The 23,197-nt window shown below is 40.7% G+C and overlaps 1 protein-coding gene across 1 annotated transcript in view; it reads left to right on the top strand.

Moving 5' to 3' along the window:
* The window catches only part of WWTR1 (WW domain containing transcription regulator 1), a 129,630-nt gene that overhangs the window by 59,393 nt on the left and 47,040 nt on the right, over positions 1-23,197 (top strand). The window contains exon 3 of the mRNA XM_077160757.1: positions 16,096-16,232. Coding sequence (XP_077016872.1) covers positions 16,096-16,232 — 137 coding nt within the window. The remainder of the gene's footprint in view (positions 1-16,095; positions 16,233-23,197) is intronic.

Below are 23,197 nucleotides of genomic sequence, written 5' to 3'. Positions count from 1 at the left end.
ATGACCCGTCCCATTTTTAAATTTTTGTTTGTTCGTTTGTTTTTGGGGAAGTGCATAGATGGGGAATCGAACCCGGGCCTCCCCCATGGCAGGCGAGAATTCTACCACTAAACTACCCTTGCACCCCTCATCCCCACTTTCCTTCCATTAGGCTTAGGATTTGCACTTCAGCCTGTTTTGGGTCACAGGTAGTATTATGCATAGACAAAAAAAGCCAGATCTGACGATAGTACAAGATTTGACTCCCTGTTCTGCCACATAGAAGCTTGAAGACTTTGTTCAAGACACTTACCTTCTCCTACCTTGGCCTCCACCATCTTAAAAACGGAGATTAATAAACCCGCTATGTTTATTAGATAACCAGATAAATTAAGATAATTTTTGAAGCTATAAATTACTATATAAAAGCCAACTACTGTTATTATTGTGACTATTAGGATGTATAACTGATACGAATCATTATCATGACTCATTCATCCGAATCATTGTTATGAATATTATTACCATAATAATGAGTTCTCTCATTCATTCAACGAGCGTTTATTTCTTGTCTAATACTAGACATGGGTCCCTTTCAGTGTTCTTGGTAAATAACATCCAGTAGAGACTCAGTTCACCAGTTGGCTGAATCATCAAGAATGAACAAACAATTAAAAAAATATATAGTGGTAATAAATATAAAACGTACATACAACACACATTATCCCCTTTTAATGACTTTCATGTATACAGTTTAGTGCTGTTAACTACATTCACAATATTGTGCTACGTCACCATCCATTACCAAACCTTTTTCATCACCCCAAAGAGAAACTCTGTTACCCATTAAGCAATAACTCCCATCTCCCCCACGCCCCTGGCCTCTATTAACCTGCAGTCTACTTTCTGTCTCCTTGAGCTTGCTTATTCCAGGTATTTCATATAGGTGAGTGAAAGGTTTAGGAGGCGAAAGGGTGAGAAAGAAGGAACACAGACAAGGGAATTTAAAGCGGGAGGGTTTTTCCTGTGCTCCCAGGCTGAGCTCACTGAACCCAAGATGGAGGGAAGTGAGTCAGCGTTTGGGTGACGGCGTGGGCGGTTTTTAAGCAAGGGGGTCAGGTGACCTCTGGAAGGGGTGGTTCTCCAGATGTCAGGTGCCCGGAAGGGGCTCTTCAGTTCCGGAAGTCAGGTGTCCGGAAGGGGCGGTTCCAGAAGCCATTTTGGGAGGGGCGACATAGCTTCCACAGCTCCGGTTTCAGTGACGTTCTCCTTTTCCCCGACTTAACAGTGAGATCATGTGTCCTGAAATTATTATGTTTTAATTTCTTTTAGAGGCTGTTGTAGCATTTTCTAACATTTTTATCCTTCTTGGGACAAATAAGGAACAAATCTTCCTGGATGGGTTTTTTTTGGGGGGGGGGGGGTACGTGGTTTGGAAATCGAAACTGGGTTTGCTGATGGAACGCAAGCATTCTACTACTGAACCTCTCATGTACCCTGCTCCCGGATGGTTTTATGAGTACTTTATAGAAAAAGCTATATTCAGTGTGAATAAAATTCACTCGTTACAGAGTCCAAGAAGCAAAATGGATTTGCTGAAGACAACCTGTTAAATATGTTTAGTCATTCATTCCTTTTTTTCAATCATTTGTTCCATGAGTGGTTTTTAAATATCGGCTGTATTTCATGTCAGGACTTCTACACTGAATCCATAGTTGAAACTTAAGAGAAGTTGAAGGCTCATTTAGACTCTTTAATGTCGACGCCATTTTAAAAAGTCTCATGGAAAAAAAACGTTTTAAAATGCATCCTGGAAAGAAAATACCACTTCCTCTGACGGTTTGTATCATCTATATCCTGTTGAATTCCTTGAACAGATTCCTCTACAAGTCAACGGGAATTGCGTAAAGGGTCTGAAGACAGGATGTGCCTCACAGTGGGATGAAAAGGAGGCTTGCGGTTGGTCACCGGCCTAAATTTAAACCTTTGTTTTGTAGTGAGTGGATAATTAAAGTGAAAAAAGAAAAAAAAATGCAGCTGTATGGGTGGGTTTCTACATGAAACTTCCTTTAATAAAAGAAAAAAGCCGGGAGGGACAAGAGGAAAGCACACATAAAATTACGTGAGGCATGCATTCTCTTTCATAAAGACAATCAGAGATACCTTCATCCTAATCTTTCTTTCTGGGTATAGTAAGCACCTCTCCCTTTTGGATTAGGCGGACGACAGCAGTCGCAGTGCCGCGGCTGGCAGTCTGCAAGGCTGACAGGTGCTGGCCGGATGACACCCCCAGATTGTCCTGGGAAGTGCAGAAGTGTGGCAGAGTGAGAAGCACACACCTCCCCTCCGGAGACACCATGTGCTCAAGGAGAGGTCTCCTCCCGTCTCGTGACCACTCTTTCAGATTCTTCCACTTGCTCAGACAGCTGCCAGGAGCAGCCATAGAATATTGCTTAATTATAGAATTGCACTCTATCCTCTCTATCCCTTCCTTCTACTACTTTTTTTTTGTTCCCCTCTCACCTATTGTGCGCCTCCCTTATTCAGCACGCCTTTAGGCTAAGAATTCATCGGAGTTTCGACTCAGTTATGGGACTGGCAAGATTTTCAACCGTACACTCTAGCTGTGGAATTATTTTCAGAGGCCATAATTAGCAGTTATGGGTTTGTATGTGGAATGCAACATTATTTTGTCAGCATGAAGTGGGTTCGTTTGGGAGAGAGGATAGTTTTCTCATTTTCTGCTTAAAAAATTATACCTATTGCACAAAATGAAAAAAGCACACAGAAATCTAAGGGTATGAATAAAACCTATTTTTATATATTCGTATATATACATGAATACACAAATGGGATTATATTTGCTTGGCAATACGTTGTGGACATCTTTCCATTTTTAACAAAGATCTATGCCATTATAATTGTCTGCTTAGTGTTCCATTGTACAGTTATACCATAATTTACTTAACCATTCTATCATCACACATTTAAGATATAAACAAAACTTCAGTGGCCATCCTTGCACTTATATTTTGCATACACTTTGCATTGGTTGGGAATTACATTTGACTGTGATTAACAGGGACATGAAGTGACATAGAAGTTTTCTCTGTAACACTAAAGAAATCTGAAATCAGTCAAGAGCTGGCCTGATGGCATGAAAGGAACCTAACTTCCTTCTTTGTTGTTCTCACTGTGTGGCTTCCATTCCTCATGATTCAAGAAAACTGCCATAGCTCTAGCCTTCATGTCCCTATTCCAAGTGGAAGGAAAGTGGAAGGGTAGAAAAAGGAAAAGCCTGTATTTTCCTTCCATTTAAAGAGTTTCCCCAGAAGTGTCGCTCAGCACTTGTGTTTAGATTTCATTGGCCAGAAGTTAGTCGCATGGCCACAGTTAGAATCCAGAAGAACAAGAGAGCTGATACTCAGAAGCTACTAGCCATCTCTGCCGTATCTTAATAGAGGTGAATGCTGGATCAAAGCTTTTGAAAGGCTTTCTTTATATATTGGCAAATGACCTTACAGCAAGTGATACGAAGTTAACTGTCCTTATAGGTGAAAAGGACCCTTAGGAAGGCTGCGTGTTATCAGTCTCGTTCATAATGGTTCTTTTGCGAACACTGAGAACTTTTGGACATTTTAAAAGCTATTTTCTTGAAGCTGTGGATTTTTTTCCTTTTGTTTAAACCATACCATTTGCAGAGGATAAGGTGAAGAATTTTACTACTTGACTAATACGATATTTTTCTTCAAAATCTAAGTCTATATAAGTAGAATATTCATCTCAAATATTGGAAAGACATTTATCTGAGAATTTATGTTATTTATAGATATTTCTTCTACTTCTAAACAAGCTTATTTGGAGGCTGATCGTTGAATTAATAAACTGACCAAACCATGGCACTCTCCTATTTTGAAAAATTTCCCTGCCTCCTTATATTTCTTTATCTTGCATATATTATAGAATAGAATACATTTCTATTCAAAGTTAGAGTGGTCAGCCAGAGGATTGCTATCACTAAGATAGAGGTTTATTCTAATGTCACTTTCAGGCAGAATTAACTTTAAAAATATATGTGGCAGTCAATAATCTGGATAAAGAGTAGATGGTGAGTACTTTGTGTATTCTTGCAACTTTCCTGTATATTGAAAATTATATCAAAATTAAACGTTAATATGTACCAAAGTAGAGGTTTATTTTATATGAGAATTTTTATCAACTGCTTTAGTGAGGGTAAGAGGGGCTTTGAATGGGAAAATAAGTCATAATTGAAACAGATACATATTTCTAAACTTGGTTGGAGAGGCAAAATTAAAGCAGTAGTACAGTTGTCAATCAACATTCACCTGTGGGTACAAAGCTGATTTGGAATTTGCATGAGCATATTTTGGCTGCCACTACAGTCCTTTTTTTTTCCCCTTAAGGCTAAATTTGTTTTTCCATTCGTTGAAGTCACAAAAGCTTCAAAGCTGCTTGCCTTTCTGTGCCTGATCCGTGCCTCTACATTTTGGAATTATTGTCTCCTTGTAAACAATTAAAATTAAATTAGCCTAAAACTTCTTGAGCATCTCTCTGCTAGCAATCGATTTGATCATTCTCTTTACTTCAAGTTAAAATCCCCTTTCTACTTAAAATGTGAGTCTGAAAATCTGGTGCTGACGTGAGATGCTCATTATCCACCAGAGAATGTAACAAGGGTGCTGAAGGAATTGCATTTGAATCCATTGCCAGGTTTTTTTGTACTGGGTCTGAGCGTTCTTATAATGCAAAAAGTGGAGGTGGGGGCCATCTAAGGCTTGTGGGCTACCTAGCTATGTTGCGTCGTTTTGGTTTTTTTATTTTTTGAATGTTGTATGGCAGGGTTACATTTCATTCTTTTTCCTTGTGAGTGTCCCATTACTGCAGCACCATTGGTTGAATTTGTGTTTGTTTGTCTGCTTGCTTGCTTGTTTTGCTAAGTGCATGGGCCAGAAATCGAACCCGGGTCCCTGCATGGAAGGCGAGCATTCTACCACTGAACCATCTGTGCACCCTAGGTTGCATTTTAAGAATACTTTTATCCTCAGTTCACTTATTACTTAGCCAGTACAACTACATAAAATCAAGTAGAGGCATAAGCATACCTCGGAGATATTGCGTGATCCGTTCCAGACAAATGCAGTGAAACTAGTCACATGAACTTTTTGGTTTCTCAGTGCAAATAAAAGTCATGTTTATACTATACTGTAGCCTGTTAAGTGTGCAATAGCATTATGTCCAAAAAACAACAACATTGTACTCCCTTAATTAAAATGTGACACAGAGACAGGACATGAGTGCATGCTGTTGGAAAAATGGCACCGATAGACTTTCTTGCCACAGGGTTGTCACAGACCTTTGATTCGTAAAAAATGCAGTATCTGTGAAAAGCAATAAAGGGAGGTGCAATGAAGAGTGGTTTGTCTATATATCCGAAGTTTTTTTTACTGTGAATTAATGTCTACCATTGTGTTTCCCCATTTTCTTGGATTCATTGTATCTTAGAGTGTTTGCTGTTCTTTTTCATTCTTATGACCCGCATTCCTTTAAACAGTTTGGACAGGTAGTCATAAAGGAACGGAAGGGGACTCATATTTATAGAGAGTCATGGATGCTGCCGCTGTGGTAGGTCCTTTATTTTTGTTATCTGAAAATACTCAAAACAGCCCCATGAAATGAGTGCGCTTAGGTCCGTTTTTACAGTGGAGGAAGCTGAGACTCAGTGATGTTAAGTAAAGTTGCAGTGGGCTCCCAAGCAGTTCATGGCAGAGGTAAGGTTCAAATCCACACTGCCCTGCATTTGGGTTATACTGGTTATTATTTTCAAGGACCCTGGGTGGGCCCTCTCTCCCCTGTTTCAGAAGCCTAACCTGGTCCCTTTAAATGCCTTAGTCTCTCTGTCTTTGTTCCTTCAAATCACATCTTGCCTAATAGAACCCTGACTCGGAAAGGCCTCTCCACTCTCTTTCTCCAGATTCTGGGGCTCATGCCAACCCTTTCTCGAATTCTAGTAGCATCATGCTCTTCAGATGTGTGCAGAAAGTGGCTGTGATGGTCAGAGCCCAGGGCTGCTCATCTTCTTCCCAGAAGTAAGACACACACACACACACACACACACACACACACACACACACACAACCAGCCAGAAGGGATTGAATCCCTTCACTTGAATAGAGGAGAATTTTTTCCCCTCTACTTTTCATTTCCAGGAGACCGTGCCCTCATTTTTGGCAAGTGACATTTGGCCCCATTAGAAAGAAGAGAAAGGAACGCAGCACGGTTCTGGCGTTAAGATATTTTACATGTGGAGTGGCTTAAGAGCAGGCAAGCAATGGGTCAATGTCCCATTTAAGAGCAACTGGAAAAGCATGTTTAAAACATGTGTCAGGACACAAAGAGCCTGGAAAAACAATTCCCTAAGTATTTTAGCATGTAAAGTAGTTCAGTGTCTTAAAAACAAATTTCATTTTGAAACTGATTGCGAGCTTAAAGCTGCTTCCCAGATGTCAAATACGATTCACCCAAGGACCATCTCTGTCATGCCACTATGGAGGTGGAATAACAGACTGTGGGTGACTTACGATGAAAACAGCAGAGACTGGGCTCCTACCCACCCCGGAACTCAGTATTTCACTGTTGCCACCTCCCCAGCAATTAGATTGTCACATCCTAGAGGGCCAGTGTGAGGTCATCTTCCCTTATGGCCATCCCGACCAGAAGATCCAAAGGCCCTGCGGGCACTCAGCCCCACAGTGCATATTTAAATGGCATGAATTCAACGGTGCATGCGTAGCAGATTCCAACAAATGTGTTTGGGTAGACATCACTTCATCTGGACATCAGCCAAAAGGTCAGCATCATATCCTACCCTTGGAATGACCTGGCTCTGCTGGGCTTATTGAATGATAACATAATATACACAAAATCTATTGTACCATACCTTATGGACCATTTAAAGGACTTTCAGTGGTAATTTTCATCACATTTGATAAAACTCATTTTGAAACCAAATCCCCATGGAAGATAAAACTCCCCTTATAAATGCTTACTGAATAAATAAGTGGAGGAATGTGTTCTGCTTCCTGTTGCTAATTCTAGAATTCACACATTCATGAAGAACTTCGGTTCTCCTTATTCCCACCTCATGTCTTTGTTGGTAAGAAGGGGGAACGTGGGATAAAGACTCTACCAAGTGCGTATTTTGTAAAGCTCAGTCTCTGAAAATAATAAAACCTAGCGAAATAAACTCTTATAATTTTGTTCAGTTTCAACGCAGTAAACTTAAAACTGATTTATAGATCGTTTAATGGCATAACTGATCCTGACGTGAGAAGAGAATAAAAGGCTCCGTGTTGATAATAAAATGGCCAGATATACAGGCAGATTTCTTCAATATGCCTCTTGCCTTAAGGCAAACAAGCAAACAAAAACTCCCAGTTCTTTTCTTTTTTTTTTTCAAGGAATAGGAAAAATGAGATGAAGCAAGAGTTTTGGCTCGGTTTGCAGCGGCGAAGTCAGTTCGCCTGTGTTGGGTGCTGTGGGAGCCTGGAGTGGCAGAGGGCATTCCTAACACAACGGCTGACCCCTCACCCTCTGAAACGAGCCTGTGAGTCACACCGTGGAGCTCTGTTAATGGGTCACTGGCTTCCCAGAGTGGTTTTCTCTGAGAAGTGGCACATTCATTGTGTCCCCCTCTTTTCCACCCCAGGGACAAAACTCTGATAAATCAAGTCCTGCAGGAAACATGGATGTCACAGTCCCAAACCTGCTCAGAGAGCTCTCTGGGGCTGCCAACCGCTCTGCTTGATTCAACTTCTACCCTGACTGAGCAGGTTTGGATAGAATGAGTCTGCAGAAATGTCAGTGGTGCTCCGTGGAAAAGATTTGAGGTCTCTATGTCACCACAGCTGGCCACGGAGGAAGTAAATCAAAGACCTTTCACGCTGCTCCTGCTCCTGCTGCTGATTTAAACAAGTAGAGGCTTCTTGGCAAGTCCGAGATGGAAGTTGAGGATTAAAGCCTGGTAGTTAAAAATAAAACCCCTGCCATTCATTTGGAATTCCAGAAAACTTTGAAATTTTTTGAATTGGCCAGTGAATGGCAGAGACTGGAAGCTTGCACCAAAATTGTGCTTCTGGTCTCATATTGTCTTTTATTAGTGGGTCCTTAAAAAAAAATCCCCTATTTATTTATGAGTTATTATTATTGTGTCATAGACTGCGGCTGCGTTTGATGAGCTGCCTAAGTGAAAATCTGACCGAAACCTTTTGACTATAAATTCCTTGTGGTTTCAGCGAAGGATGGGCTTTCTCATCTGGCACACTTCTGTTATGTGGCCAGTCATCTTTATTGTATGGCACAAAAGTCAGTTTTACAGCTTTGGGGTTTAAATTCTGAATGAAATGAATGTTTTCCTAATGGGTGTGTCAGCTATGTACATTTGCAGCCTGACTTTATCTCTTTGTATCCTTTTTTTCTAACACATTGGCCTAGCAAGAGAGGGTACTGGTTAGTTTCTGGGCATGATGGAGGAAGAATTGTAAGTGACTATAACGTGATGAAGGCTACTTTGGGATAAGGAATCCTCAGTTGGGGTAACAGTAGAATGATTGATGACTTGGGAGGAAATCGAGTGCTTTAAAATAAAACAAGATATGTGTCTTTCAGTCTTCTGAAGAGATGGCACTTTATTTCCGGTTGTCAGTGTATTGAACTTCAAAAGCCAAATCCCCGTTACCCAACTGGACTGATAGGGTTAAACAGAAGGGAACGCTTTACTGGATGGTTACTGTGAGAGAGTCAAGTTGAAGTTTACCAGCTTAGATGGAGGTCATGAGCTGAGCATACACTACAGTGGAGTTCCCGCTGCCTTCTGGTTTTAGGAGACAACAGACTAAGTACCTGGAAAAAAGAATGCACATCTGGGTCTGGGAGAAGTAATCTGTGCTTTTCAGTTGTCTTTGTTTTGTGCTTAAAATTCATCTCTGGTGTGAACTGGAAGTCCTCAGTACCATTGTTCATTGGCAAACAAAACAAAACAAAAACCCAGGGGTGCGAGGGTGGTTCAGTGATAGAATTCTCGCCTGCCTGCCCTGCAGGAGACCTGGATTCAATTCCCAGCCCATGCACTTCCCCAACAAACAAACAGAATTCAACAAATGCTGCAGCATTTGTTCCCACCACACAGCATACAAAAAACCCAACCCATACGTACATAAATAAAAAAGGACTACTCAAAGAAACATCATTTCTACGGCCATGAAATTTAGATAACAACATACTGCTAGCCTGTTTAATTTAAAGACAGACAGCATTTATCTCTGAAATACAACTAAAAAGTAAACCAGCTTTTGCATATTTGTATTCTAATTCTAACTGTGGAAAATATCAAAATTTTAATGTAAGTCTTGGGCAAGTTTTCCCACCATCTGGTACAAGATTAAAAATTGGCATAATATTTGTTGTCTGCTGAGAGCAGGAACGATTTACTTGGTAAGCCCTATCTCGGACTCTATCAACCTCATCCAAATCTGCTTCAGTTTCCATTTTTAACACTGATGGGTTTAACTGAACTGGTGGGAAAGTTGACAGAAAGTAAGTTGCAAAGCTATTCATTTAGCAATTTTTACATGGACTTGGTCAAACAGTAAGAGGGTAGTGAAGTGGCTTCCTAAAACAGTGTTCTTAAAAGTCTGGTTTTAAGACAATTTTTCCTGGTACCTGCCCATGCAAAAAAAAAAACCATTTTGTATACCTTCAATCGAGCTCGCAATGATTATGGGGGTTATGGGAATATTATATATTATATATTCATTTTTAAAGTGCCTGCAATGTGCAGAGTATCTTACTATGTCTCATCACATCATTTCTCTCTTTGGAAGAGTTGCCCATTCGATTGAACGAGAAATATAAGCGCAAAAAAAAATAAAAGAGAGTGAAGGAAGAGATTAAAAGAGGAACTGGGATTACCAGGGAGCTGAAGAGATGTAGGACTGAGTGTGAGTGGAGTCTTGAATTTATCAGCCTGGTTTTATCACCTCAGGCTGCATTTAAATCCCTTCTCAGCAGCATGGTTCTCTTTAATTACCTATCTAGGTGGTTAAACTGTAAAAGAGGTATGTTGGAGGCTGCCTCTGAGTCCTGTCCTAACAGCTCACTCTTAACGGTAGGGAGCCCTGAGAAACATCTGACATCAATATGAAACTCTAATATATTTAAAGAAGTGGTGGACACACAAAGGAGGGGGAATACAAAGACAAAATATATTTGCAGACTGAATCTCTGCCTGTAGAAATAAGTAGAGTGCTGCTAGGAGTTCTACTTTTTTTTTCAAAGTGAAGCATTTGTAATCATTCCTATTTTTGTATCTTTTGTATGCTTCCAGCAATAGAAAATGTATTACATAGGCCTTCTCTATTTCAGAAAGTCTTTGTTGCATGGCTTCCTTCCATAAAGTTAGTGGAATAGGTCATGAACTAGAGGGTAAATGCATCCAAAAATGCCAGGTCTTTCCCTGGGCGGTAATAAGCTGATGCAATTCTATTTTTACAGTTAAGATTTTATCTTTGCCTCTAATGGTTCTGCCTCTAGCCAGGGTTTTATGTTTGCAAATATAAAGTTTTTATACCATGCAATGCATTGTTTTTAGTAGGTGGACAATCCATGCTTGTTGACTAAACTTGAACCAAATGTTGCCAGTTTTGAGCTTGAGGCTAGAGCTGCCGTCCTTGTGTTTGCTGCTCAGTGAGTTTATAAAGCTCTTGGAATCTGTGATTTTGGCAAACATAAAATGCCCGGAATAGGCCCACTTTCCCCTCACAACAAGGAACCAGTACGATTACTATCTGATTAACTCCGGTCTCACAGGCACTAGCGCTGAGACTTGGATGGGTTAAATGGCTTGTCCAGCGAAGGCACATGGGATCAGAGCTCACAGCAAAACCCAGGTGTGACTTCGAGTGGCCTTTCCGGGGAAGCAGGAAGCAGACTGCTCTGCCTGCGAGATGCCTGTATGAACAGTACTTTTATCCCATGGGCAGTGAGAATCAAAGACTCCGCGATGACGTAGAACCTAGCTTTCCTTGGGAGCTTGAGATTGGAGGTGAGATATAGAATGGACTGTTGGATTGAGAGGAAGGGTGTAAGGCACGGATGGAGGGAGGGAAACTAGGAAGACCAGAATGCAGGCTGTTGCACTCATCGAGGTGCAGGAACGTGAAGGGGAAGTCACAGAGACTGGAGAGGAAACTGCAGCAGCAGAGCTCAAGATTCCCGAAGACTGCTGGAGAAGCCCGGTCAGGGAGGCAAGGGTCACTGGGGCATGGTGGCGCTGCCACCAGCTAGATAAAGGGACAGAAGAAAAACTGCAGGAAGGGTCTTGTGAGTCATTAACCAGACTAATGTTCTGTTGATGTCAATGACATTTTAACCCCCAAAAAGAGTTTCCTGAGTAAATAAATATGGTTTTCTAAATTTGCCTCTATCAAAGAAAATATTAATATGAGGAAGAAATTATTTCATACAACGCAGTTTTCCCTAAGCTACCATTTCCAGCCAGATGTCTAGAGAGAAGCTGCCTTTTCTTGTACTTCAGCCAATCCCAGGCGCTGGGAGCTTTCTAAGAAGGGACTCTCATAACGTTGGTTGAAGACAAGGAGCGGTTTGGTTTTTCTGCAACTGTGAAAGAAGGAGGCTCTTTGGGAAGTCATGGTCAGAGTCCCCAAAGGAAAGGGGTAAAGACTACCCCCTGTGACGTTTGTTATAGGTGCCTGATCCACCGCATATCACCCAGTGCCCTCCGTGGGAAATCCTTGCAGGGATTTTATTTTCTTTTTTGCTCACCTCCTCCACCCCCCGGTTTTTTTTTTAAGTCCAAGGAAAAAAACTTTTTGGTGTCAAGATATGTTTTCCTTCCCCTGAGGAACTGGTATTCTTTTTCTTTATAAACAACATGAGGCTAGGTAATTGATTGCACTTCCTTTCTTACTTTGGTCAAGCCAAGATAAGAGCCAAATCTGTATTTTATTTTTAATAACTTTTTAGCACCCTATGTCCTGCATATGCATGCGTCAGTTTTCCTTTTTGTACCTTCATACGTATTGTGGTTTCTACTGTTACGGAAACAATACGTATTCACTGCTCAAAACCTGAAAAGTACAGAAGAGTTTAGATAAGAAAAAAGTTACCAGTGACCCTATGGCTTGAAGATATCATGATGAATAGTGTATATTTTCCTTTTTTAGTTCATTTTCAAATATGAAAATTGTACAGAAAAGGTATTTATAGACAATATGTGTAGGTAGAATGAATATATAAATGTAGATAGCATCTATATATACATATACATGCATTGATGTGTATGTGTAATATATATATATGTTTGTATAATTTTTCAAGGGATATAATCCTGTTTTCCCCTCCAGGTTAATGACTTCTCACAACCTGAACATATTTATGCAGCCGTCACCCAGCTCAAAGAAACAGAGCATTTCCAAGTTCCCAGGTGTCTCCCTCAAGCCTCCCCCTCACAGCTATCTTGACATCTAACTACAGATGTCCTTTTTGCCCAGACTTGTACTTTATTTAAAGGGAATCATTGAGTAGATTCTGTTTTGTGTCTGGCTTCTTATATTCAACATTATGTCTGGGAGATTTATCCATGTCGTATGTAGCAGTGGTTCATTCTTTTTCGTTATTGTAGAGTATCCCACTGTATGATGACGCCACCATTTATGAATCCAATTTCCTGTTGATGGGCATTTGGGCAGCTTCCAGTTTCTGGCTATTATGAATAAGGCTACTGTGAACATTCTAAGGCTTATCTGTTTGTTTGTTTTTTTAATTTCCAAAGTTTACAGCACTTTATACCCACCATACGATAAAAGCAATCATACTTTTAAAACAGCAGAGAGATTTTCTCTTGAAGTATACTCAGTAAGGGAGTGAATCCAGGAAGGAGGTGGGAGTAGTAGGAAACTGGGGATTAATCTAGTAAATTGCAGGTCCTGGCAAACAGTAAGATTACAATGAGAAATACGAGAAAGGAAATGACTCAGTAACTTTGAAAGAGGGAGCAGAGATGAGACAGCAGAATGAAAGAGTGAATGATACAGCTTGGGTTTCGGAGGGGGGGCTGAAGCACTAAATGACTTGAACAGGAGGGGAATTTAGTCTTCAAATCAAATCATCCATGGGGTATTAAGTGCCTCTTAATGAGCACTCACTTTTTGTTTTTAGACTCAGAGCCGTGTTTGCTATTCTAGAAGCTGAGCCTCAGCCATAAGCCTATAGAAGCTTCTCGGGGTTGAGAGTCTGCAGAGGCTGGGAATTTGAGTGGCTTTCTCCTCGGAGTTGTCCTGGAGCAGTAAGAGCCCTGTGCTCAAGAGAGGCTCTCCTTTGTACGCGAGTCTTCGGGGACTGTGGTTTTTGACTGACACTTTTAATTAACAAATCTGCTGGGAACAAAACTCCCTTCAAAGGATGGGCTGGGATGTGGAGCTTGGAGGGTGGGCTGCAGAGGCTCCCTCGGTGCAGTGGGAGTTCTGGAACGTCAAACCATGGGGGAGGTGGGCATCTTCGGGGCCAGCTCTATCAGGGTGAGTGCAGGAATTCCACCTAGAAAGCCTCACAATGACTCAGGGGATGGAGGCCCTGCAGGCTGCAGGGGTGCTTATTGGACAAGCGGGATCTTCATCCATGGAGGTCAGGAGCTGGGCTTTCAGTGCTGGATACTCCTGCCCTCAGGAGATTGAGGAGCCACAGCTCACTTGGTTCAGGATGGGAGGGATGTAGAGAGGGGGACCAGCATTTGGGGGTGCGTGATTCCAGCGGCTGTATTTCTTCCACTAGGGAGCCGAGTTTCTGACCACACCCAGCAGGGTCCTTAGAGGTCTTCCATCAGAACCATATACCATGCCACATCTCATTGGGTCCCGGGCTGATGTGGGTTCCAGCCCAGCATCAGTACCCACAGTGTCAGAGGGTCTAGGACAGGTTCACGAAAGGAAGGAGGGGTAAGGACCCCTCCTAGTATCCTAGCAGGAAGTACTTATGTAGGACATGCTGACCTTGCAATGCATCTTTTAATAGCACAGGTCTTGAAGGAATGACCAAAGTGTTTCTTAGCTCTAATTACCTTGCCAAAGGGAGTTTATTTAACTCTGACATCCTCATCAATTGGTTTCTTAACTCTGAAAACCTGTGACAACCCACCCTGAGGCTAGCTGTGAGTTCTCACATGCCCAGAAGTTTCTCAAAAGGGTTTTATGAAAGCTTTCAGCAGGATTACAATTGTTAAATTGAAGGTGTCACTAACATCATTGTTTCTTTCTTTTTTTATGCTTTGGGAGATGATTCTCCTCTCCTTAGTTCTTTCTATCTCTATTTTAATGTTTTTCTTAGCAAGATAGGCTGTTTTTTTTTTTGGAAAGTTAGGTTTTTATTATAACAGGGGCACAAAATAAAGGCTATACAATCATTATCTGAGATCAAAGCAATTGAATTACAATTCAAAGATTTTAGGTATTTCCCTCTGTCTACTCCAGTATAACAGAAAGTAAAAAGGACTATCTGTATAATAATTCAGTAATCATAATCATCTCTTAAATGCTAACTTCTTGGTTAGAAAAGGAAAAAGATAACATACAGAATGGGAGAAAGTATTTGAGAACTACCTCTCTGATAAGGGTTCAGTATACAGAACATATGCCAGATATCCTACAATTCAACAACAAAAAGACAAAGAACCCAAGTAAAAAGTGGACAAAAGATTTGAACAGATACTTCTTCAATGAAAATACACAAGTGACCAATAAGTACATGAAAACATGCTCAAGGTCATTGGCAGCTCACTAACCCGCTGTATCCCCAGTATCTAGAACAATGCCTGGCCCATAGCAGACACTCAGTAAATAATTGTTAAATAAACAGAAGAAGTTTGGGAAAAGCTGTATACTCTGTTTCCCCCTTGGAGAGCAGCTATCTTAGCAAGATAGTCTTGACTCTTATTTTTACTCTTCTCAGTTCATCTTTGTCTACTTTTTTGTTCTTTTCCTGTTTTTTTGACATGAAGACTGATGATGGTACTTACAGCATTGAAACTCAACAGACTCAGCTTAGCCTACCACCTCCCAAACTGTTTTAAATCTGCTCATCTTTAAAAGAAAGCGGTAATAGGCTCTCACTAAAGATAGAGCTTGATGAGCTGGGATTGTGTCTGGAAACCCCAAGAATGACTTGTGATGTAGTTTGGGAGGTGGTAGGCTAAGCTGAGTCCCTTGTCCACTTTTCTAAGGACATTTTGAAAAACCCTGGGCAGAAGCCTTTATTATGTGAGTTTCTCTAAGATTAAGTTATAATAACAAGCATTAGAAATTGAAGATGATAAAAAATTAGGTCATGTTTTCTGCCTTAGAAACCTTCATACCTCAGCATCTAAATTTCTCCATAAACTGGCTCTTGCCTACCTTTTGATACTTATTTCCTGTTCCTTTTTATCCTCCAGATATGTAAATGTTACCTTGTTTGGTAGAAGGTAGGCTTGTTGAGGGTTTTATGTATTACCTGTGTGGGCTTCACACTGCCTAACACTTAATAAGAGCTCAGTAATGCCATATTTACCAGGCTGGTTCTACGGCCCCATCTTTGACTGAGTAGGGGTGGAGGCATTCTCCTTATGTCAATGATCTGAGCTGGAAGAGTCTCAGCAGGAGGGCTGGGGGGTCCTGCCTCAGGAGAGGGGCTCACATGGTGCCATCCATTGCTTGGGTAGCTGTGGAGCTCCTGAGGTGCTGGGGTGCAGGTTGCCCCTTAGGGTTTGAGGGTGGAGGGGGTCAGCTGAGGCTGGTCCATGTTTGAGCAGGATACCCACTTGTTGCTTTGAGGGACACCCTGGACAACTAAATCTTGTTCAGGCTCCGAAAGTCCCTTGCAAAATCCCCATGTGCCCAGTTTGGGTGGAGGGATAGATTGGTCAAGCCTGGCCTTGGATGAAAACACAATTTATCAGTCACAAGCCAATTCACGTAACTGTTGTGCTGTTGTAGGTGATGGTGATAATGATGCTTGCAATTAAAAAGATAATTGTTTTCCTTCTTTCAGTCACATAGAAAAAATCACCACATGGCAAGACCCTAGGAAGGCGATGAATCAGCCCCTGAATCATATGAACCTCCACCCTGCGGCCACTTCCACGCCAGTGCCTCAGAGGTCCATGGCAGTGTCTCAGCCAAATCTCGGTAAGCCCAAAGTTTTACTCTGAGCTGATTAAACAGGTGTTTAAAACGAGGGGCTTTGGAGCTCAGGAACTCAGTGACTCTTCCTGAGCCCGGGTAGAGATTTTCCTCTCTTTTGGTTAAGAAACGTGCCCTTCTGCTGCCTTTGCCTTCTTTTCTTGGCTTCTTTGCCACCAGTTCAGTGCTGCCTAGTGGTCTCCATTACATTTCCACAATTGCCTTCCCTGGGGTTCTTTGAAAAATAACCTTGGCTTCCTGCTCTCCTCCAAGTGATGGTAAGTAGGATACAGACCCCATTTCTATGGATTTGATCCCCAGGACTGCCAAAAGGCATAATTCTGGCCTCAGATCCTTTTCTTCTCTTCATTAATTGCTGCATAATGCATGGCTGACACTACACTAGGTGCTTTTATGACTTATCTCATTAAATCCCCATAACAACCCTACAATAAGTAACAGAATTCCCACTTTATAAGTGAGTTAATGTTTCCAAAGTCACACAGCTTGTGGAGAACAGATTTAGAGTGTGGAGTGGGGTTGAGCTTGACTTTAGCATGCATTTAACTGTTATATAATCTGCAGGTGGTTTCTTCCGTATCTAAGCTGGGTTAATATGGCTCACTTTTCACTTAATTTAGAATGCTTAGAAGTGATTTTAGACTTGAGAGGAAAATATTTTCTGCTAATTGCCTTTACTTCAAATGGACTGAAAGTATGCACACTGAAGATAATCAGATGTGAATTAATAGACTGCAGCAACCCAACTAGCCAGCTTTTTTAGGGGTAGTTATACCCCCTCGCCCCAAAGACTAAAAATGAAAGAGGCTGGTATTGAAGTTTTTTATGGTGCTGTTTTCATATCTTTCCATTTAAGATCAGAAATCCAGATACCATTTTATACACAAAACAGTTGATTTTAAGGAGTGAAGAGAATCTCCTCTTGGATTTTCAGGAATGAACAGGATAAAAATGGAAGAGTTATTCCTGGCTCCTCTTCCCTCTTACTGGGCCTTACCCAAAGTGAAAATGAACTCAAGTAGACCTGAGTCAGCCTCAGGTGAATATATTGTCCGTTCCTGCAGGAAGTCTGGACTTAGCGGTGTAAAGCCTGCAGATGTAAAATATATTTAAAAAGCAAATGACTTGGAATAACCTCTGTTGTGTTCCTTATCTAAAAGAATTCAGCATGAATGCTTCTACCAGCAGTGGTAAACCAAAACCTTTCTTGACTCATTTGCTCCAAATATAAAATACCACGTAGAAAGTGGATGCAAATATAACAAAGAAACCCCAAATTAAAGGGATGTAGAATAGTGTGACAGTTTCTTTAAATGATTTAACTTGCACCAACAGTTCTAAAAACTGATTATGGAAGCGTTAACTTTAATTTTAAAATTAATTATAATTGGGAAAAATCATTCATAGACCTCATAAAAAGAAAATCCAGACATTTCAAGAGAGTGAGCAAAAAGTGAGTCTTAGGGATAAAAAATGAAAAAATAATAGGGGGAGATAAAGGGTAAAAAACTGGGTAGATTGAAATACCTGTGGTCAATGAGAGGGATGGGTATGAGTTATGGGATGCATGGCTTTTTCTTTTTATTTTTTTTCTGGAGTAATGCAGATGCTCTAAAAATAATCACAGTGATGAATACACAACTATGTGATGATATTGTGAGCCGTTGATTGTACACTGTGTATGAACTATATGTGTGTGAAGATTTCTCAATAAAAATATTTTTAAAAAAAGAGAGATAAAAGGACATGGTGTATGCAAACTCTTAAAAGATTCAGGGGCATAACAATAATGTGTGCATATTAAACATTGGGGAATTTGGGTAATCAGTATAAAAGAGTTCTTTGTAATATCCTAGCAACTTCTCTATAAATCTGAAGTTATTTCAAAATAACGCATTAAAAAAAGAAGTGAGTCTTCCTCTAATCTGCATTTCTTCAGTTCCCTGGTTTGATTCTGGGAGCCCAATAGTGTTTCCAGTTGTGTGTGTGTGTGTGTGTGTGTGTGCCTCTTTACACAAATGCAAGCACATTATACCCACTATTCTGCATCTTGCATTTTTTATTTTCCTTTCTACAGCCTTATGTATAGATAGCTGTCTCATTCTTTTTAAAAACTGCCTCGTCATCCAGTATTTAATATATTATGATTAATTTACGTAACTAGTCCCCGTTTGATGGCTCTTTAGGTTATCAGTGTGTTGCTAGTACATATAATACTGGAGTGGGTGGTCTTTGTTCATGTTTTTTTTGTGTGTTCTCTTGTTAGCTCTGGAAAGTTATGCAATAAGTAGGAAATGGACTAATTAAATTAAAAGGACCTCAAATTCTTGAAACCTGATATTGACGGCACATGTGAATCAGCCTGCACATACACACACACACACACACACACACATACACACACACACACAGCCCTATTGTACTAGTAAAACCATCTAAAGATGTTGTAATCTAAAAGTTGAGAACCAAGTTTACCTAGAGTTGAATAAACTATCTTATTTTCCAGATATCTAAAAAGTCAGGGCAATACATTTTTCAAGTCGTTTATTCTGGGAGTTTTCCAACAATACTTGAACATTTGCCTGTTATGAAGTGTGTTCCTTGTCTGTGGAGAATTGCAGATGTGTCCGAAGGATGGAAATGTAATAGGGAGAGCCAAGTAAGCTCCAAAGACCAGGGAATAATGTCGAGAGTCACAATATGGTCTTAATAATCAATGATTTACTGAGAATATTTTACTTCAAGCTGCAGCCCTGCTTGTGGCTCACGCTCTTTGTTAATCTTTAAAAATGAAACGAGCAAATCATTCTTGTTTTTTGAGTCTAGAATGTTTCTCAATGACATTCTAGAATGTAGCTGACAAATAAGTCAACTGAGCGATATGTCCCCTTTGATGAGATGTACTTATGTGCATTAGAAAATGACTGTTTTATTGCGGTTCTGTATTTTTCCGTAAGGTTAGGTACATGGGCTTGAGAGCCAGACTGGATTTTAGCTGGGTGACCTTGTCAAGTTACCCTACCTTTCCGTGCCTCAGTTTCCCCATCTGAAAAATGGGGGTATTAATAGTGTGAGGAAATTATATGAGTTTATATACGTGTGAAGTGCTTAGAACTGTGCCTGGCACATAGAAAGCTATAAATAAGTATTTTTATTATCATTATTATTCTGTGTGGATAGGAAAGTTTTGTTTTATATTTTATTTAACTATAGAATGTTAGTTTGTAAGACAGTTTCATTGTTCATCCTAAAGATTTTCAAGAAAAAAAGGTTTTATTTCAGGCCGGTTAGATTGCATAATTAAATTAGGGACACTATATTTGTGACTCTCAGCGAGAGTAGCGCCCTCTGGTGAAAATGTTTCCGTTCCCATTTCCCTAAGAAGTTTCTTTTCAGAAGAGTAGACATCTTTTTTTTTTTTCCGGCGAGATGTATCTGAAATGTGACTTGTAGATCAAATCATATTTTAAATGCAAGAGTAAAGGCATCCTGGAATGAGTGATTTTGTAAAATGGAGGATTATTTTCTCAGGCTGCCTCAGGGTCCAGTGAAAAGCTTCCCTCTGCAAGTTGGCAGATTCCTGGTATATCTGAACTCACAGAATGCTTAAATGCCTAAGTAAAATGAAACCGGCTCTGAAGGGAAAATATTTTTTTTTAAAAAAAGGTTTTTGCCTTTTAATTTAACTAACCGTCTCCAGCTTAGTCTAGTTTTTAACTGAAATTTTAGTTCTTGTATTTGCCAACTCAGGTCCTCTCTGAGGTTTTATGTGATTTGATTTTGTCTGAGAACAACTAGTGACCTTAAGTCTGAACCCCCAGAGATATTCAGTGAATAAGGAAGTGAATTCAGTGAAGAAAAGAAGACCTTGGAGGATTTTAAATAGCACATGGTGGAAGCCATAGCACTGTTATGACCCGGGGCTGCAAATTAGATTGAATTTTCACTTTTAAGTAACATGTTGAAGGGGGGAAGGAAATTACTCTTCATGTGAAAGTTGATTTTTTTCCCCCCCTTACACAAACCTGATAGGATCTCATATCTTTTAAATGGATTATTGGCTTTCTTAGCTACTAAATAAAACCAATACTCACCACATTGTTTTGTTCATGTCCACTAAATTGTTTTGAAGGAGGAAAAAATATGAAACAAATAGAAAAGTATTCTTTACGTAGGCCCTGTTGTGATATACAGAATAGTGTGCTTTGGGAAAATGGAGCCTGCTGTACCAGTCAGTTATGTGTTAGGGTGATAGAGGTGGAGAAACGGGCAAAGGGGCGGGGTACACAGTGGGGACCCTCTGTATAAGGGTTAATAGAAAGAACTTGCAAACAGAACTGGGTTTCTCTTGGTGTGTTAGTCAGGGCCCTCCAGAGAAAAAAAAAGACAGTGTGTGTGTATGTGTAAATATCATGCAATTTACAGGGATTGGCAAAGCCAGATTCCATAGGGCAGGACACAAGCTGGGAACTCCGATGGAAGGTTTCAGTGAATTACCCGGGAGAAGCTGGCTGGCTGAAGTAGAAATGGAAATTCTTCCTTCTGTCTCAAGGCTTCAGGCCTCCTTTTAAGGCCTTCACCTGATTGGATGAAACTTCATTGCTGAAGGCAACCTCCGCAGTTGCTTGTAGATGTAATCAGCTGTAGATGCAATCCATGAAATGCCTTCACAGTAACAATCAGGCCAGTGCTTGCTCAACCAAGTGACTGGACACCAAAACTTAGCCAAGTTGACATGTGAACTTACCCATCATACTTTGTTTAGACTTTTAATCGCTTGGTTAGCTATTTAACCTCTCTGAGCCTCATTTTTCTCTTCAGGAAAATGCTGATAATGACAGTGCCTACATCTCAAGTTGTTTTGGATATTTAGGTGGTCCATGGCTTGGTACCTCGTATACAGAAAGCCCCCAAAAAACGTAGTGTTGTAGCTATTATTGTTAGCAGGCAGCCTGGTTTTCCTAACCTCTCTGGCACTATTGTACTGAGAGAAAGAGCCTGTCCAGTGCTCAGTTAGAAAGCCGTCCTGCTTCTCCCTCAGAAAAGCACAACCCTTGTTACTGCAGCTTTTATCATTTAGGAACCTTCGCTTACAAATTGTGAAACTAGCTGGCATTGTACCCCACCACCACCCTCACCCCAAAAAATCTCCGGCCCAGATGACGATTGAGAGAGGATCACATGCCTGGTCCAGCTCCGCCGCCATCAGGCCATTAGCAGAGGGAGTGTGTGTGGCGCAGTCACGCTGTACGTGATGACAGTGTCAGGATTTTCCCATTTCTCGCTGCACAAATACTGAAATCATGCAGTAATTTTAAACATCTCCATATTTTAAAATGTTTTTGCCGAGTGAAATTGGCATGTCATTTTGCCTCTTTTTGGTGGTAATCCCAGCGATCATGAAATGCAGCATCCTGGGCTCCCGTCACCCATTAACGGGGCTCTTTGTTAGAACCTGTCCCCAGCCTGGGGTGCCGGTGCTCCCAGACAGTATAGGAAAAATAAAGAATGTGTAATAACTTCACCAGACTGCCAGCCCTAGCCAGTTCAGAAACTTTGGGTAAAGTGCAGCCAAAGTGTATTTCCATTGCTATAGGGATTTTTTTTTAAATATTCTACACCCATGCACACACACACACACACACACACGTCCCCCTTTGAAGATGTGCCATGTACCCACCCTGAGTCTTAAGTCCTCCAGATCTGTGTCTTGAGCTGTACTTTAAATTATAAACACATGTGTGGATTTTTTTTTTTTTTTTTTTTTTGCAGGGCTTGCTTTTCAAGACGAGATGGAAAATCTTGTCTGTGCTCCGTGTGCGAAGTTGGCTCACTGTTCCCTCTAGGAAGCGTACAAAGGCACTTAAAAACATTTTATCAGGAGCAAATAAACAGCCAAGGGATCCCGAGACCTGGTTTTACTTAAAGCATGTAGAAAGGTACCCTGCAAGGTCACTAAAAAGTCAGGTTTATACTCAGGGTTTTTGCTTTTTTTTTTTTTCTTTTTCCAGTGTTTTTTCCTAATATAATTTGCATGGTGAGTTCATGGCAGACACATCTGGCTACTGTGATTTTTCCAGCTCTGATATTCTTACTACATTTTGAACTTTGTGGTTTGTGCAAGATAAATTAGGCCAAAGTGCAAGGTACATGCATACATCAACCCGAAAACAAACTAAAAATCCCCACACGCTTTATGGAGAAGGGTGGAGGATGGTGAGGCATTGGTGGAATTGCTAAGGTGAAAAGTGTGTGTTTATGGAAAGGAAGGAAGAACAGTGGGTAGAGGAAAAGGGGAAAAGGCTCTGGTTAAAAAGGTCTTTTCTTGATTAAAAAAAGAAGGAAGAGAGTCTCTTAAACACATTAAAAAGCAATGTTAGTTTCATGTTTGAGGTGGAGGAAGTCATTCTATTGTCAAAATTCATCGTAGAATTTAATGAACACTTTTGAAGACTTTTCCAAAAGGAGAGTGATTATAGCTCCTTTCTTTTAAAGCTTTTAAGGAATATATGAAATGGGGCTGAAAAAAATATTAAATCAATAAATTCAAGCCCTTTTGTGCAATAAGGTGTGTTCTAGTTTGCTAGCTGCCAGAGTGCAACACACCAGAAACGAATTGGCTTTTAATAAAAGGTGATTTATGTCATTAGTTCTTCAGAGGAAAGGCAGCTAACTTTCAACTGAGGTTCTTTCTTACATGGGAAGGCACAGGGTGATCTCTGCTGGCCTTCTCTCCAGGCTTCTGGGTTCCAACAACTTTCCCCAGGGTGATTTCTTTCTGCATCTCCAAAGGACTGGGCTGAGCTGCGAATGCTGAGATGAGGTATGCTGATTTCTTTCTGCATCTCCAAAGGACTGGGCTGTGCTACGTTGAGTCTCTCATTTAAGCACCAGCCAATTAAGTCAAACATCATTCATTGCAACAGGCATGCCTCCTAGCCGACTGCAGA

The sequence above is a fragment of the Tamandua tetradactyla genome, chromosome 5, assembly GCF_023851605.1.
Source record: "Tamandua tetradactyla isolate mTamTet1 chromosome 5, mTamTet1.pri, whole genome shotgun sequence".
Classification (NCBI taxonomy): Eukaryota; Metazoa; Chordata; class Mammalia; order Pilosa; family Myrmecophagidae; genus Tamandua; species Tamandua tetradactyla.
The sequence above is the reverse complement of the archived record's forward strand: the minus strand, read 5'-3'. Positions and strand labels throughout refer to the sequence as shown.